Genomic DNA, 18,477 nt, shown 5'->3' with positions numbered 1-18,477 from the left:
TCTTTTAGTTCACCAAAGATGGCATTTGAAGTGCAACAAATATTGATTGTAAATTATATTATTTTCAAGCTAATTTAAAATGGACTATGCAGTATTTGTATGTGCTGTGTATTATTATTATTATTATTATTATTATTATTATTATTATTATCATCATCATCATTATTACAGTAATAATTTGAATAATAATCGAAATAATATTATAGAAATAGGTATAGTTGTTGTTATTATTAATTTAAACTTACTAAATTGTTTTATTTATTATTAGTATAATATAAAAATAGAATTATTGCCATAATAATAATAATTATTAATATATTAATGGTATAAGTTTAGGTGGTGGTGGTGGTGGTGTTGTTATTAACAAACACAACAATAAAAAATGCATCTAAAAATAAAAATTGTACATTTTATATAAAATATTATTACATATGATTAAGATGATGATGATGATTACTGATTTTGTGCTTATTGATCTCATCAGTAGCATAGCTACATGCTAAAAGCGAATGCTATTAAAACCTATTTTCACCAGTATTTGTGTATTATCATTATTATTATTATTTATAATGATGATAATATTATAAATATTAATAAATAATATTTTTATTGTAATTATCTATTTTGTGCTTATTGATCTTGTCATTACCACAGCTACATTCTAAAAGCAAATGTTATTAAAATCATGCACACAGTTTTCTATGGGTGTCATGGTGCCTGTGTAGCATGCTTGAAGTTGGTTACTTGTGAGGGTCCATTTCAGTTAGGATGCTGCCTATACAGCTGCATACGTAGACAGTAGATCATGTATATGTAATACTTTATTATGGACCGTATTATTGTAATTAGATTATTTTTAGGGTAGAATATAGATTGTGTGGCTTAGTGGTTAAATTTCCTGTCTGGCAACCCAAAGGTTTTAGGTGCAAACTGCTGTAGTAAAATGTGTGTGCTAAAAAGCATGTGCTAAATGCATCATAATGTCTTGTAATTTACCACACTATTTCACCGAGGCTGATTTTTGGCTTTGATGAACTTAGGCAATGTATAAAGAATATGGATTGGAGTGTTACGTGTATGATTGATCTGTTTTCACTGAAACCGAATATTCATTTGGGGTCGTTTATCTGACTGGTATATGTGCGTAATCTACATGAGCAGTTAATGATGCTTTTACTCATTGGGGAGTGTGATAAACAGCAGGTGTTGATGTTAAAGTTGTGTGTTGCGTGTGTTTTATTGCAGACAGCTTCAGCAGCAACAGCAGGCCGAGCTGGAGGTTCACCAGAGAGACGGACTGACTGCTTATGACCTGTCGCAGGTGCGTGCGTGCGCGCACACACACACACACACACACACACACACACACACACACACTTTTCTCTCAGTCTGTCATTTAGTCTCCTAACACTTACAGGTGCATTACTCTCTTTAGCTGGTGTAGTACATATAATTTATCCTCCTTCATTTTATATGCAAGTCCCTCTTAAATCAGTGTCACAGCTGAAGCTGTTTTAGATTTATACTTCAAATTGAATATAAGCCAGTGAAGCTACCAGAGGAACATTTTATTCTCCAGAAGTGCTGTTTAATAGCTCCAGAGACTTACTGGAGTCAACACGGTGTTTCTCATCGGCTTTGTCTTAGATTATTGTTATCATACTATATATACAGTACACTGTGTACTAAATAGAGTTATGAAATGAATGTGAATAGCAGCTCAGATTATTTGGTCTTCATTTGATGAGAAGTGTTCATATTGAGATCTGTGATGTTTCTCTAAATCTACAAAAACTGTACACCAGACTATTGCATCATCTAAATTATTATTATTATTTACATTTTTATTTACTTTCCTCAGGTGGTTCTTTTTAGAAGTCTCCATTTTGTTCTCCGTTTAATCTCATTGCTGTCTAGGAGAAACAGTTGAGATATTACTATTTTTTTTTTTTTTTTTTTTTTTTTTCACTAGCCTGATCTTCTCCTTTAGATTTTCTGTTTTGTGTATCAAAGTTGTTTTATTCTGTTGACACCCTTGAAAGGTTCATTCAAAGTCATTTTCATACATTTTAAGAAAAAAATTATTTTATTTACATTAAAGTTAATACATTAAAGTTATTAAAATTGTAATTTTAGCAACCCAAGTATGGTTTTTATAATGAAAATATGCAAAGAAGCTGGTGTGGCATTAAAAATAAACAAACAAACATATTAGACAACTAGTAAAACACATTCTGTCTATACTAATAAGGGAAAAAGTAAAGTTATATTACACTATTATATATTGTACGCTGTTGTTTCTCATTTAATTATGTCATTTGCAATGCTTCATGGGATGTGTATTTCATTGTCTCATAAAATAATCTAAAGTCAGCATGAAATCAAAATTAAACATTATTCATCATCTTCATTAAACATTCATCCATGCATTTATTTTTACTTTATTTATTTATTTATTTATTTATTCAAATAGTCATAACTTGCTCATCCTATGTTCATTTGATGACACATACAAGCAAATTGCATTAATTGCTGCCTCTATTCCGGTATGCAATGCTCACTGTTTACATTACAATCAACAAACAAACTTTTTCTGGTTTAAGTTAGAAATAAAGTCTTTTGCAACCTCATTTCATGCCAATTTTAGTTCTGTTTTCCTGATTTTCAAGTACTTGTTTACTTCAAATCTGAGTTTTTAATATTTTATATAATTCATCTCAAAACCACTGATTTCATTCATGGCTCAGGACTCTGATTTTTAAAAAATCGTAATGGATGAAATGAATGGGAAAAAAATCATCCCGAATCGATTCCAGTGCAAAGTGTGAGGTCACTGTTGTGCACTTGATGCTTTATGACAAGTGTTATGATGAGATGCATGCTGGAACGGCATTGTATGTTACTGTGGCTAATGACTGATAAATGCAATAGAGAATCTGCATAATTGGAGTGCAGCCGTGGAGCATTAACTCCCTCACTGTGGATCTGTGCTATAAAAACAGGCCATGCTTATGAGGTGAAGTCACACATTTGGAATATGCCCTCCGTCTTTATCTTTCTTTCACAACTTTTATAGTCATAAGTGTTAATTTTGTTATGTTATATAATATGTTGTTTTTGTTAAAGGGGTCATTTGAGTCAGTCTTAAAGCAGAGGATTGTTTGTTGAAAACAGATAACGTCCCACACATGGGTAGCACCCATCAGCGTTTACAGTCTGTGAGTGTTTAACGCCTGCCTGCAATTTAGAAAGTGTTAGAACAAGACTGTCATTATTGATTCCTGTGTTTGCCCTTACAAAACAAAAATATATGGGAATATATTGGAAAATAATATAATGCGATTTATATTAAATAATACATTTCCATATATGGGAAACTAGTGCTTGTATTTTTCAATACACTGCAGTATATGCATAAGTCATGCATGATACATATATAAATATGTGAAGAGTTCAGTTCTTGGAGCACTTCTCTTCTCTGTCTATGTGGCATCACTAGGTTCTGTCGTTCAGAAACATGGCTTTTCATATCACTGCTATGCTGATGATCTGACGATAGCTGCTCGCATCTCAGCTTGTCTAACAGACATTTCTTGCTGGATGAAGGACCATCACCTTCAACCTGGCTAAGACAGAACTGCTTGTAGTTTCAACAAACCCATCACTTCATCACAATTTCACCTTCCAGTTAGACACATCAACCATAACTCCTTCAAAAACAGCCAGAAACCTTGGAGTTATGATTGATGATCAGCTGACTTTCTCAGACCACATTGCTAAAACTGCCCGGTCTTGCTTTATACAACATTAGGAAGATCAGGCCCTTTCTTTCGGAACATGTTTCACAACTCCTTGTTCAAGCTGTTGTTCTGTCCAGACTTGACTATTGCAATGCTCTCTTGGCAGGTCTTCCAGCCAATTCCATCAAACCTCTACAATTAATCCAAAATGCCGCTGCAAGATTAATCTTTAATGAGTCGAAGAGAACACACGTTCATCAATTTGCACTGGCTACCAATAGCTGCTTGTATAAAATTCAAGGCATTAATGTTTGCCTACAAAACCACCTCTGGCTCTGCACCCCTTCACCTAAATTCATTACTTCAGACTTATGTGCCTCTCGAAGCTTGCGTTCTGCAAGTGAACGACGCTTTATTGTTCATCCCAAAGAGGCACAAAATCACTTTCACAGACTTTTTCATTAACTGTTCCCTCCTGGTGGAATGACCTGCCCGACTCAATCCGAGCAGCTGAATCCTCACCCATCTTCAAGAAATGGCTAAAAACACATCTCTTCCATCTTTATTTGACCCTCTAACTCTAGCACTCTCTATTCTAATTCTATTTTATCTATCTGTCGTCTTTGTATCTACTAGTCTTCTTTGTATCTTTTTGACCCTCTAACACTAGCTTTATTTTTTTTTTCTATTCTATCTACTTGCTTTCCTAAAAAAAAAAAAAAAAAAACTAGAACTTTTCTGTTCTACTTGATTTTTCATTAAAGAAAAACCTTGCTACGTGTACTATGTTAAGCTAACTGAGACTTGTCATAGCGCTTGCATATTGTTACTCTCTTGTTGGTTTTGATTGCTTCTATTGTCCTCATTTGTAAGTCGCTTTGGATAAAAGCGTCTGCTAAATGACTTAATGTAAATGTAAAAGCCTCTAAGTGCCGTTTGAAATTTTAATCTAAAATGAGCATTTTTATCAGGCTCCTATGTTTTGGTTCAGTCATTTTACTGTAATGGCAATGTATAGGTCCATTTCTATGCAATTAAAGTGAAATAACTGAACATAAATATAGGTGCCTGATAAAAATGCTATTTTTAGAAGAAAATTTCAGATGGCACTTTTGCATCAGATGCTTTTGCATCTGAACTCTTCATGAAGAAATTAAGACAAAAAACTGCACTACACTTTTACATGTACACTGTTAAGAATGATATGGTCAGTAAGTCATGGCATCTTGTGGTTTTTATACGTTTTATGAAATTTAACTTGATTTTTAAGTCGTTTTAATGTAATTTAAGTTTGAAATGACTTGTACAACCAAGTTGACTATACTTAAAGCTTTAAGGCAACAACTGAACTTAAGTTTTTATTTTGAAGTGGGTAGAAATGTTTACATGTAATAGCTTTATTGAAGAACTCAGTTAATTAATTTCTCTTTCATGAATTGATGCATAGGTTTACTTAAGATTTATTAGTTAACATTTATTTACCTTTTATTGTTTGAATAGTTACACATTTCATATATGAGAATGTGTGTGATGGTGTATAAGGAAAAAAGTATTCACTGGAAACAAATATGAACATTTTAGGATTATATTACATATGTGCAATATATGCACGATTATGAGGAAATTATATTTTAATATTTATATTATAATATATAATATATGTGTGTGTGTAATATATATTTATATATACACACACACTGCATATTTGTTCATATATTTATACATACCGTACCATATTTAATTACATGTACATCTGTTTATTATTAAGTGTATTATTGAATATGCATTAATATAAGTACGTAAATATATTGTCACATTTTTCAGTATGAAAAAAACAGTTCCTTGTGTGTTATTCTACGTATACAATATATTGTAAAATATAAACACAACATATTATTCTAGATATTTTCATTATACGATAAATTTTATGTACTGATTGTTAATATGTGAGGAAATATATTTTCTTTGTGTAAAGGCGCTGTTTTATACTTTCAGTAAAGTTAGGTGTGTGTTCACTGTGGCTTTTATTTTGCATTTATTAGCATTCAGTTTTCATGAGTTGAGATGTCAATCACAAACAGACCCACTCTTGTTGATGTCCACAGGTGCCGGTTGCCAGCGTCCCAGGCGGCGTTCACGAGGCGGGAAAGACCATCGACAAAACCGATTCGCTGTTCTCGCAGGAGAGAGACCCGCGCTTCAGCGACATGTACACCGGCATCTCTGGAAGTATGTTCAAACAGATATTACATCTGACTAGCACTGCATCACACACTGATTTCAATCTAAACACACAATTTACCGTAATTTCGCTTAATGTAATTACAAAGCCCTCGCATGTCTGCCAGCTAGAGTTTGTACGCTATTTTAGTGCTTGATATGAAGTGTATACAATCTTTTATTGGTACATTTGGTAGATATTACGACAACCTTCAGAAATTCCAGCGTAAACACATGAAGTCCAGATTTCTAGCTGGTCAAAGCCAGTTGTTTAGGGTCGTTAGCTGGTTCAAGCTGGGCAATTCTGATAAGTTTACATGCCTTTGCTCTGTAGTTTGACTCTGTTCCTCTTTTCTTTTTTCTGTGGCTGATAAAGATGTTTCTGTAATGTGATGTGTGACTGTGTCTCCTCTCTTAAATGTAGTCATTCAGTGTGAGCTCGATAAGGATCTGTGTTTGTTTGTGTTTAGCTGATAAGAAGATGATGGTGCCGTCGTCCACTGCTGGCGGCCAGCAGTTATACTCTCAAGGCAGCCCGTTCCAGCCCGGACACTCTGGCAAGAGCTTCAGGTATAGACATACACATTTCACATGAAAGTAGAAACATAATCTGGTCATTTGATTGCTTTAATGCAGAATGCAACTCCAGTCGCACCAATAGCACAGTTTTTACATGCAAAATCACAAAAAAAGTTATTGATACAGTGTTGTTCAAAATATGGGTTCAGTTGTTTTAATACTTTTATTCAGCAAGGATGCGTTAAATTTATCAAAAGTGACAGTAAAAACATAAACTTTCTTTTCATTCTTTTAAACTTTCTATTCATCAAAGAATCTTAAAAAATGTATCAGTTTCCACAAAAATATTAAGCAGCGCATCTCAGAATCAGCATATTAGAATGATTTCTGAAGGATCATGTGACACTGAAGACTGGAGTAATGATGCTGAAAATTCAGCTTTGATCACAGGAATAAATTGCATTTTAATATATATTTAAATAGAAAATTGTTATTTTAAATTGTAATAGTATTTTTGTACAACTGTATTTTTGTACTTAGTAAACTTAATAAAATACTTTTAAAACTTTTAAAATATATTAGTGCTGTCAAACAATTAATCGCGATTGTGTATATATAAATACAAACACATGCATGTATATATTTAAGAAAATTTTTGTTTATATATTAAATAGAATATGAATATCTAAATGTATAAACGTACATTTTCGAAATATATAATGTATGTGTGTGTATTTGTATATACATAATAAATATACACAGTACACATACATATATAATGTAAACAAAAACTTTTATTTTGGATGCAATTAATCGTATGACAGCACTAAAATATATGTAGTGTTTGTTGTTACTTTCCTGGAATGATATATTATACAGTATATTACAGAAGAATGTTAATTATGGCTGTCTACAAAATATGTCTTTGGTGGATGAATCGAGAACATTTGTTAGTCACAAATATTTCTTTAATAAAACTATTTGTGCCATTATGTATTAAAATGCTTACACTGTGCTTTTGAAGAAGAAATTTGAGTAAATTTCCCGTCACTCACATCATACTTTAGATGGGCTTCAAAATGCAACCTGTCACCAAAATGTCGAGGCCTGTGCCTGTCATGATTTAGGGACTTATTTTAAGCTAGTTGCTTATATTTTTATATTTTTATATATATATATATATATATATATATATATATATATATATATATATATATATATATATATATATATATATATATATATATATAAATACATTTCTATATTTAGTAATAATTAACATGATCAATTTAATATATATATATATATATATATATATATATATATATATATATATATATATATATATATATATATATATATATATATATATATATATATATATATATATATTAAATTGATCATGTTAATTATTACTAAATATAGAAATATAATTATTATATTATTAATGAATAATAATAATTAATTTAAAAAATAATAAAAATGACAAAACTACTAAAACTTCTCCTAACATTTAACATAAAACACAAAACACATCCTAACAAAAAATAATATAAAATTCAAAATATTAATGAAAAATATAATAGCATATGAAAGATGCTAAAATAGCATTGGTGTAAATGGGTCTGTAATCAAGCATTGTACTTGGTGTGACAAGGGCTTCAGATGTTTCACAGAGAATTAAGAGGATGGGTTTGTTTAATACAGTCACATGATGTGGTGCGTGGGTGTCTTTCAGCTCGTCTGTGATCCACGTCCCAGGAGTCAATGACATCCAGTCCACAGCCGGTTCAGCTGGACAGAACCTGACCCAGATCTCCCGGCAGATCAACGCCGGCCAGGTGTCCTGGACAGGAAGCCGACCTCCCTTCTCCGGCCAGGTGAGAACGATCCCATCATTGGCTTTGTGTGACTTAATTACAGTAATGGAATATTCCTTTAGTGGTGTGATGAGAGAACTGGATCCAGATCCATGTTTGGACGTGGAGCAATGGCTGAAAAAAATCAATCAGGGCTCAGTAATTAGTTCATACTTGCATAAAAAAATATCTGTACATGCATACATATAGCAGCATATACATACATACATACATACATACACACACATATATATATATATATATATATATATATAATAAAAATAAACAAGTAGATAGAATAGAAAAAGAACGGGGAACGCTATACATACAAGCACTATTTTTACCATATTTTGCAACCCATTTTGGTATGTTCAGGGGGGGAAGTTCAAGTTCATTTTATTTGTATAGCACATTTACAACAGTCACCAGGCTGACCAAAGTGCTTTACAGAAGAGCAAGATTATACCACATACACAGAAAACAGACCAGACAAAAATGTAATACAACCCGTTTAAAAATGTAAAATTACCATATCACAGTAGTCAATACACTAAGGAAAACAAATACGTTTTTAGCAAGGACTTAAAAACAGACAGAGAAGGGGCCATTCTAATCTCTAAAGGCAGGGTATTCCAAAGTCGCGGCCCTTCCACTGCAAATGCATGCTCCCCTCTACTGCGTAGCTCTATGTAGTACGGTGTAGCCTACGTCGTAGCCTGACGTGCACCTCTCCAAAATTCTAACAGCGCGTCAATTCTACGCAGACCGCAAGCGCTGTGATTGGTCTGCTAGAACCCCTCCCTCCGTATGTACTTGAGTTTTGTGTGTTTATGTGCAATTTAATATATTTTAATGTTACACCTTCTTATTTAAAATAAAACAAAGCAAAGAACAAGTGTCTTATCATTTATTATACTACATAGCTTTATACATCATTAGTTGTCCACGACAAACAATGTTGATCTGCCGTGGTACAAGTCCTTGTGCAGATTGAAAGAATGCCATCTTCTCCTGTTCCGTTGTTGTCTCGTTTTTGTAGTTTTGAATTATGTTAATGATTTGATATTTATTTGCCACCGTCACAACTATAATACTTCTGCAACGAGCCTCTTCTTCTTTGGCTTTTGCCGTGGTACTGCGGGTTACCCAAGCAACATGCCCGTGGACACTGCAGACTAGCGGTTTGCATGTGTACTGCAGGTCGATGCGAACAACGACGCAGAAGTATAAATGAAAACTGGCTCATAGTCTACGCCGTAAAGGTTCGACGCAGAAGTATGAATCAGCCTTAAGCCTAACGTGAGGGACTAACAACAAAGCCTGGTCACAGGATCGTAGGCTTCTAGACGGAGTGTAAAGATGAAGTTCAGAGAGGTAGACAGGAGCTAGGTTATGTAGGAATTTATATACAAAGAGGAGAATTTTAAAGTCTATTCTCTGACAAACCGGCAACCAGTGTAAAGATCTAAGAACTGGAGTGATGTGTTCATGTTTACGACACTTTAAAAGAAGTCTGGCCGCAGCGTTTTGAACAAGCAATTTGAGACTTAGATATACTGCAATATAAAGAATAACAAATGCATGAACAGTCATTTCTAGAGTTTTAGGAGTGAGAAAAAATTTTGGACAGTAAACGAAACTGATAGAAACTGCATCTGATAACAGAAGAGAGATGTTTATCAAATTTTAAATGCTGGTCAACAAGAACACCTAGGTTCCGCACCCGTGAGGATCTAAAAACGGATAAACTTTCTAACTCCGGGCTTATACACTGAGAGTTCTCATTTGGACTGAAAACAATTACCTCGGTCTTGTCTTCATTTAGGAAGAGGAAATTTTGGGCTAGGCATGATTTAACCTCCTCTAAACATTGCAGAAGAGAAGTAATCGCTGGAATTGTTTCTTTTGATTGGTTGATAGATTTGAGTATCATCTGCGTAGAAGTGAAAAGACACGCCATGTTTTCGTAGAATAGAGCCCAGAGGTAGCATGCAGGGCCGTTTTAACCATTGGGCTAGGCGGGATGAAGCCCTGGGGCCCGAGCAAGGAGGGGGCCCGTGATTGGCTGTGGGGTAGATTGACTGGAGCGCTGATCGCCAAAGCCACCACTCCCCCCACTTATTAGTGCTGTTATTTAGTTGAGCTTTTCCGTAAATTCCATGCATTACCATTTGAGATTGAAGCGTAAAGGCTGAATTTGGTTTACCAATCAAATGCATTTATTCTATATTTGACTTTTTTGAACGATATGTGCACATATCTATCAGGTGATCGCTGCCCAGTATTTCTCCATTCACCTCCACTCTTCACTGCGTTCTGGAGTAATATGGAAATGGTCGCGCAAAGAACAATATTCGATAAGTAAAAATGTCAGCAATTCTGAGAGAGTGGGGCTCAAAAAATGAAAAACTCCAAATACAAAGAACAGAAAAAAAACCACAAGTTAGTCAGTAAAATCCCCAGCTATTGGGTTATTTTACTAAAGCTAATGATGGAGTGGAAGTTGTTGGAACAGCGAGTGGACCGCGCACAGCAGTCCACTTTTTATTCTGCGCAGAGCAGAAAAAAAACAAAAAAACAATCAGCGTCATCGTCATCGTCCACACAAATTTTAGGTTAGTTTAGGGCTTTTCACACTTGAAATTGTTAACCCTGGGTCATCCTAAACCCTGGATAAGCGGAATCCCGGGTTATCTGTAATCACGTTTCACACTGCTCATACTATGCCTGGGGTTAACTGTTAACCCTGGGTATTCATTAACAGACGTTTCACACGGTACATTCATAAACCCCGGTTAATGTTCTTATTTGCATATTTGCGGTGTCACTGTCTCTGATTGGACGAACAGCATTTATCCTTTGCTGAAACTTCTGCGTCTTCATGAAGAGCGCATGTCATGGTTGCTTAGCAACGGCAGACGCCACTGGAACGCAAGCTACAGCACTTTGGAAAGAAGGAGAAAGCGGCGTGCTTGGCGTTTAAACTCGTTTTTAGGCGCGACGTGTGAATGGCCTCATGACGCACAAAGGCAAGAAAACAAAGACAAAAGTACAAAAGAAGGAAAACAAGGAGCAAAGTATGTGAATATTTCTTTGAATTTATTTTAAGTGTGGAGATACGTTATTGTTTACTTGTACAGTACCGTAAGAATAATATAGTCTCCTATTCAGTTCTTTCCGTCTTTTGATATTTCTTCTCACCGGCTGCAGTTTTGTGTTTGAACAAACTCTATATAGGCTATTCATTTAATGGTTGGGAGATAATCAATCTAAACTTGTCATTTAAACGCGTTTTAAGCAGGTATTAAAGCAAATGGTTTAAACTGTTAATGAACATTTTAAGAAGTGTGGTATAATTTATTCTGGTAAATGCGTGCATTAAGACGGTTTCAGTCTGATTTCGCGCGGCGTGCATCTGCTCGTATTGCGACTGAATAAACTTTTCGCTCCTTGTTGTGATTAAACGTTCAAATACACCGCTGTGTGTCAAAAATTCTCGTCTTTGTGAGGATCCTCCTAAACACAGTTATTTGTGTCTTAAATGAACGTTAATATTTAAAGATAAAGCATGTGTAGTGTTATATCTGAGATCCTGGATATGATGAGATCTTAAAAGGATAGTTCATCCAAAAATGAAGATACTGTCATACTTAAACTCAAGTTGTTCTAAACCTCTATGAATTTCTTTGTTTTCCTCAACATAAAAGAAGATACTTTGAAGAATGATCGCAACGGTTTCTGGTCCCCATTGACTCAATAGAGTATTTTTTCATACTATGGAAGTCATGGGGGCCCAGCAACTGTCTGATTACCAGTATTGTTCCAAATATATTATTTTGCATTCAACAGCAGAAGGAAACTCATACAGGTTTAGAAGAACAACAACAGAATTTTCATTTTTGGGTGAACTGTTCCTCTAAAGCAGCCTAATATAGCTGCTGTTGCCATTTGTGTCAATAATGTAAATCAAACATCAGAAAGAAAATCTCTCACTGTCCTTGACTGAATCACTTTTGTAAAATAAATAAGAATGAATGTATATTGAATACAGTGGACACCATTCAGTGTATTTGTACATTTTTTTTATACACATCATAATATTATTCAGTGCATTAAGTATTTCAAGTAGGTCGATTTCTTATGATCTTTGTTCTGTTGTAGCCTAATTTGTGACTGTTTACTTGTCTTCAGTAAGCTTATGTTTACTTAGACTAGTATTATCATTTGTGATATTGAAATTGATAACAAAAAATGATCAAATTTCAGTGCATCAAGAATATATGTGACCCTGGACCACAAAACCAGTCTTAAGTGTCAATTTTTCGAAATTGAGATTTATACATCTTCTGAAATTGATGTATGGTTTGTTAGGATCGGACAATATTTGGCCGAGATACAACTATTTGAAAATCTGGAATCTGAGGGTGCAAAAGAAATCAAAATATTGAGAAAATCGCCTTTAAAGTTGTCCAAATGAAGTTCTTAGCAATGCATATTAATGCATAAGTTTTTATACATTTACGGTAAGAAATTTACAAAATATCTTCATGGAACATGATCTTTACTTAATATACTAATGATTTTAGTAGGCATAAATTTAGTAGGCATAGGCATAAATGTTTTTTTTTTTTTTATAATTTTGACCCATACAATGTATTGCTATTGCTACAAATATACCGACTTAAGCGACTTAAGACTGGTTTTGTGGTCTAAGGGTCACATATACTGTAGTTAAAGCTTTAAATAGGATTTTTATCCCATTTTTATCCTATATATATCATTATTGTGATGGGGGGCCCTGCAGTAAGTCATAGCCCCGGGGACCAGTGCAGTCTTAATGCGGCCCTGGTAGCATGTATAGAGAAAATAGAGCCTTGTGGAAGGCCACAGGTCAGAGGTGCAGGGGAAGAGGTAAAATTACCCAGCTTCACTACAAACTTTCTGTCAGACAGGTATGACTGAAACCATTTCAGAACATTTGCTTTTAGACCCACCCAAGACTCTAATCTGGATAATAGTGAGGAGTGGTCTATGGTATCAAAAGCGGCCGATAAATCTAAAAGAATAAGAACCACAGAGTCTCCGGAATCAGTAGAGAGGTAAATAACGTTTAACACTCTCAAAAGGGTGGACTCAGTGCTGAGCAGACTTAAAATCAGATTGGAAAACCTCATAAATACAATTACTTGTCAGAAAACGTTGAAGTTGATTCAGCACAATTTTCTCCAAAACATTTGAAATGAAAGGTAAGACAGAAATTGGCCGAAAATTTTGTATATAATATATAAAATATATATAATATTTATATATATATATATATATATATATATATATATATATATATATATATATATATATATATATATATAATATAATATTTATTAATAACAAAAATAACAATCAAAGATCATTTCTATAAAAATTATTGGAAAAAGTATTACATAACTGTAAAACATATTACATTTATACATATATACAATATTAGTATAAAAATATAAATATTAATATATTTTGCAACATTTTTGTATGTGGCAGGAAACCATATATACTTAATAATAAATAATAAATAATATTTATTTATTTATTTATTTATTTATTAAATAATAATAATTTAAAAAAATGACTAAAAATAATGTATTATTTTATTCCATATACAAAAAGTTTGAAAACTGGATAGCTGTATGAATGGAAATTGTACAAATTGTGAGTGCAACATAATGTCCAATTAAAGTGATATGAACCAGTATATGGGAGGGAAAAATCTGGGACGTGTTCGCTTTTATATTATCTTTTAGGCCATCAGGCTGTGCTTAATGCATAAATTTGAGAGGGTTACCAGGGTCATCAAGAACCTTGCGTGTGGCATTCATGATGGCGTGTATGTTTTTAATCAGTTCTGTGTGTGTGTGTGTTTATGGTCTGTCATCTGTATTTCTTTAGTAAACAATAAAATGCGTGTATATCATTTAAATTTTTTCCACCAGCCATGTCACATTTATAATATCCTAAATAATAACATATGTAAAGCCGTTTGTTATGCAGAAGACCAGAGAAACGCTGATCCACAAGTATCTCTGTGGTTCTCCATTGATTAAAAGCAAAGCCTGTTGTCTGCAGCTGTAATTGTGTGATTGCACTGCTCTTCCTTCTTCTCAGCTTCGTTAAGACTTTTAGCCTGATTGTAAGATCTGATTTACTGCTAATTTTGAGTTAAAGTCCTATTTGTTGTTAAGCAGATACAGTCACTCGGTCTTAACAGAGTTTCCAGGGAAAACTGAAGTCGAGAGAGAGCTAGAACTGACTTTGCAGAACTGTAAAATAATGAAGTGGGATGAAGTATATTTTACTGGATTATCCGAAAATGAGGTTTATATAACAAAAATACAACATTTCTGCATTTAATTTGCAGCTAAAATAGTTAACTATATTGTGAGATTTTTTAAAAATGTTTCTGAAACATTTCTTTTATGATTTCATTTGTCTTTTTAAATTAAAAATATAGTAAAAACAGAAATATTGTGAAAGATTATTACAATTTCAAATAACTATTTCTTATCTGAATATATGTTAAAATGTAATTTTTTTTTTTTTTTGTGATGCAAAGCTGAATTTTCAGCATCATTACTCCAGTCTTCAGTGTCACGATCCTTCAGAAATCAGTCTGATATACTGATTTGCTGCTCAAGTAACACTTCTTAGTTCAAAACAGTTGCTGCTTAATATTTTTGTGGAAGGTGATTCAGGATTCTTTGATGAATAGAAAGTTAAGAAAACAGCATTTGTTTAAAATAGAAATCTTTTGTAATATTATGATTCTCTTGATCAACGAGTCCTTGCTCAATTAATTAATTACTTAAAAAGACCTTTTGCATTAACTTGTATATACAGCAATTGGACCAATGAGACTGCACTGCAGCCTGCGAAGCAGCACCTGTATGTTAACATCATCCTGTCTCCTGTCTCTTCACCACAGCAGCAGATTCCCGCTCAGTCCAATAAGGCCCAGTCGTCACCGTTTGGCATCGGCTCCAGTCACAGCTACCAGGCCGACCCGTCCTCTTACAGCCCTCTGTCCAGCCCCGCCACCTCCTCGCCCTCTGGAAACGCCTACTCCAACCTGGCCAACCGCAGCACTGCTTTTGGTAAGACCTGCTTATTTATGACAATAAAGGTTTGTTTGCACCAAGGACAATAACTACAACCTGAATTCTGGAAGTGTTGGGACATTTTTAAAATTTGACTAAAATGAAAACTAAAAAACTTTAGCCAATATTTTATTCACAATAGAACATAGATAACATAAATGTTTAAACTGGGAAATTTTACAATTTTATGCACAAAATGAGACCATTTCAAATTTGATGCCTGCTACAGGTATCAAAATAGTTGGGACGGGGGCATGTTTACCATGGTGTAGCATCTCCTCTTCTTTTCAAAACAGTTTGAAGACATCTGGGCATCGAGGTTATGAGTTTCTGGAGTTTTGGTGTTGGAATTTGGTCCCATTCTTTCCTGATATAGGTTTCCAGCTGCTGAAGAGTTTGTGGTCGTCTTTGGCATATTTTTCATTTAATGATGTGCCAAATGTTCTCTATAGGTGAAAGACCTGTACTGCAGGCAGACCAATTCAGCACCCGGACTCTTTTACTACAAAGCCATGCTGTTGAAATAGCTGCAGTATGTGGTTTTGCATTGTCCTGCTGAAATACATGTCATCTGGAGGGGAGCATATGTTGCTCTAAAACCTTTTATATACCTTGCAGCATTCATAGTGCCTTCCAAAACATGCAAGCTGCCCATACGGTATGCACTTATGCATCCCCATACCATCAGAGATGCTGACTTTTTTTGACTGATCGCTGATAACACGCTGGAAAGTCTCCCTCCTCTTTAGCCCGGAGGACACGGCGTCCATGATTTCCAACAAGAATGTCAAATTTAGACTCGTCTGACTAGGCATGGGCCGGTATGAGATTCTGACGGTATGATAACCTTAGATAAAAATATCACGGTATTGCGATTACAGCTCTAAAATATGTTATTTTTAAATGTCTGGGTAAAAAACAACAACATTTTTTCCACTGAACACAATACATTTTATTTTTAAGAAACATATAGAACATTTTGGAACGGTAAACATGTCAGGCTAAATAATTAATATAAATAATTGAATTCTTGTTAATTCAATTACGTGCAGTCACTTAAGTGAGCCTAAACCTGCAGCTCAACAATAATCGGAACATAAATATCAATTATTTTCTGTAAAAAAGAAAAAAAAAATTAAAAATGCAGTCACTTAACCTAAACCTACTGCTCAATAATCAAAAACATAAATCAAAACAATTTCTGTAAAAAATAAAAATTGCAGTCATTAAACCTGCAGCTCAACAAGGTTTTTGGAGATATGCTGACTTTCTAGACGTTCATCTTTCAGTCCAGGTCATGAGTGGTGAGGTACAAAGATGTGTGTACATCATACACATAAGGAGAGCGCGCGATTGTGACACACACACACGCACACACACACACACACACACACACACACACACACGGTCTCTCTCCGTATAACACTCAAACAGCTACCTCAAATGGCTACCCGTGAGCTATAGGATAAAATATAAAACTCTTTTATATGTTTTAAAGCATTGCATGGGGTGGCCCCTGCTTACGTGTCTGAGCTCATTGCTGTTCGTCAAGCACCTAGGTCTCTAAGATCTAATAATAAGTTATTGCTTACTGTCCCTCGTACTCATTTAAAGTTAAAAGGGGATCAGGCCTTTGCTGTTGCAGGGCCGAAGATCTGGAATAGTCTGCCTCAGGTACTTGGAGAAGTCTTATCGTTAAATGCTTTTAAAGTTGAAGTCAAAAACTACTTCTTGTCTTTAGCTTTTGAGAGTGTGGGCTAGTCTTTGCTGTTAGTTGAATGTGTGTTGTCTTATGTTCTGTTTTAATGACTGTTTCTTGATTGTTCAGCACTTTGGTCTGCAGGTGCAGTTGTAAAGTGCTATATAAATAGTGAAATTAATGAATGAAATGAAACAGTGGCATAGACACCCGAGAGCCAGCAGTTTGTTTGTTTTTTTAAATTATGTGATTTTGAACAGATGTAAACAATGGCAGGAGGCTTAAAATTATAGACGTGATACCAGCTAAATTTAATTATTGTACTAAATCGCAGAAACGTAGTACTTTAGTCTGCTATTCCCCACTCTGTGAAGTAATGTGAGGGAGGAAACTAGCTGACGTTAGCTAGTTAATTAGGTATGTTATCTGCCTCGGTAGCAAGCCAAATATTATTTATTTCAACACTGAAACAACCGGTGAATGGGTCTCTGTCTTGATCGAGGGTGAAAGAGGGAGAAATGAAGACGACACAGATATATCGTTTGTGTACGACCTGGAAGTATTTATTTAGCGATCGGCGCCAAAACGTCATCTGTACGGAACATTGTTGTGTACGGAACATTATTCTACGTTACCCGAGAAATTCCCATACGGCAAACTTCGCCTTTTTCGACGGGGGAAAAAGTTCCAGGGATTCACCTCCTTCAGCCATCATACTACAAACAGGTTACTCTCACTGACCGCTCGCACCAACCGGAGGGGGAGGGGCCGTGTGACTTGTTACGCTCTTTACTGCTCACAACTGAGGAAGTCCTGCACTTTCTGTCTTTGACAACATGTAAAAAAGCTGTGCATACCGCAGAAAATTTTAGTGGTTTTGAAACCGTGAATTTTCCGCGGTATACCTTGAAACCGGTTATCGTCCCATGCCTACGTCTGACCATAGAACACCTTTTCCACTTTGAAACAGTCCATTTTAAATGAGCCTTGGCCCACAGGACATGACGGGACTTCTGGACCATGTTCACATATGGCTTCCTTTTTGCATGATAGAGCTTTAGCTGGCATCTGCAGATGGCACGGCAGATTGTGTTTACCAGCAGTGGTTTCTGGAAGTATTCCTGGGCCCATTTAGTAATGTCAATGACAGAATCATGTCGATGAGTGATGCAGTGTCGTCTGAGGGCCCGAAGACCACGGGCATCCAACAAAGGTCTTCGGCCTTGTCCCTTACGCAGAGATTTCTCCAGTTTCTCTGAATCTTCTGATGATGTTATGCATGTAGATTATGAGAT

General features: G+C 34.8%; 1 protein-coding gene across 5 annotated transcripts in view; it reads left to right on the top strand.

The window, feature by feature from the left end:
• Nucleotides 1–18,477, top strand: part of arnt2 (aryl-hydrocarbon receptor nuclear translocator 2) — a 91,783-nt gene that overhangs the window by 63,174 nt on the left and 10,132 nt on the right. For 3 of the 5 annotated variants that reach the window (XM_058781724.1, XM_058781722.1, XM_058781725.1), the window contains 5 exons: nt 1,246–1,321; nt 5,846–5,969; nt 6,431–6,530; nt 8,218–8,359; nt 15,312–15,480. In XM_058781724.1, coding sequence (XP_058637707.1) covers nt 1,246–1,321; nt 5,846–5,969; nt 6,431–6,530; nt 8,218–8,359; nt 15,312–15,480 — 611 coding nt within the window. The remainder of the gene's footprint in view (nt 1–1,245; nt 1,322–5,845; nt 5,970–6,430; nt 6,531–8,217; nt 8,360–15,311; nt 15,481–18,477) is intronic. The other 2 variants (XM_058781723.1, XM_058781726.1) reach the window with 1 other exon arrangement.

The sequence above is a fragment of the Onychostoma macrolepis genome, chromosome 07, assembly GCF_012432095.1.
Source record: "Onychostoma macrolepis isolate SWU-2019 chromosome 07, ASM1243209v1, whole genome shotgun sequence".
In the NCBI taxonomy this organism is placed as follows: Eukaryota; Metazoa; Chordata; class Actinopteri; order Cypriniformes; family Cyprinidae; genus Onychostoma; species Onychostoma macrolepis.
This window is presented reverse-complemented; position numbering and strand designations above follow the sequence as displayed.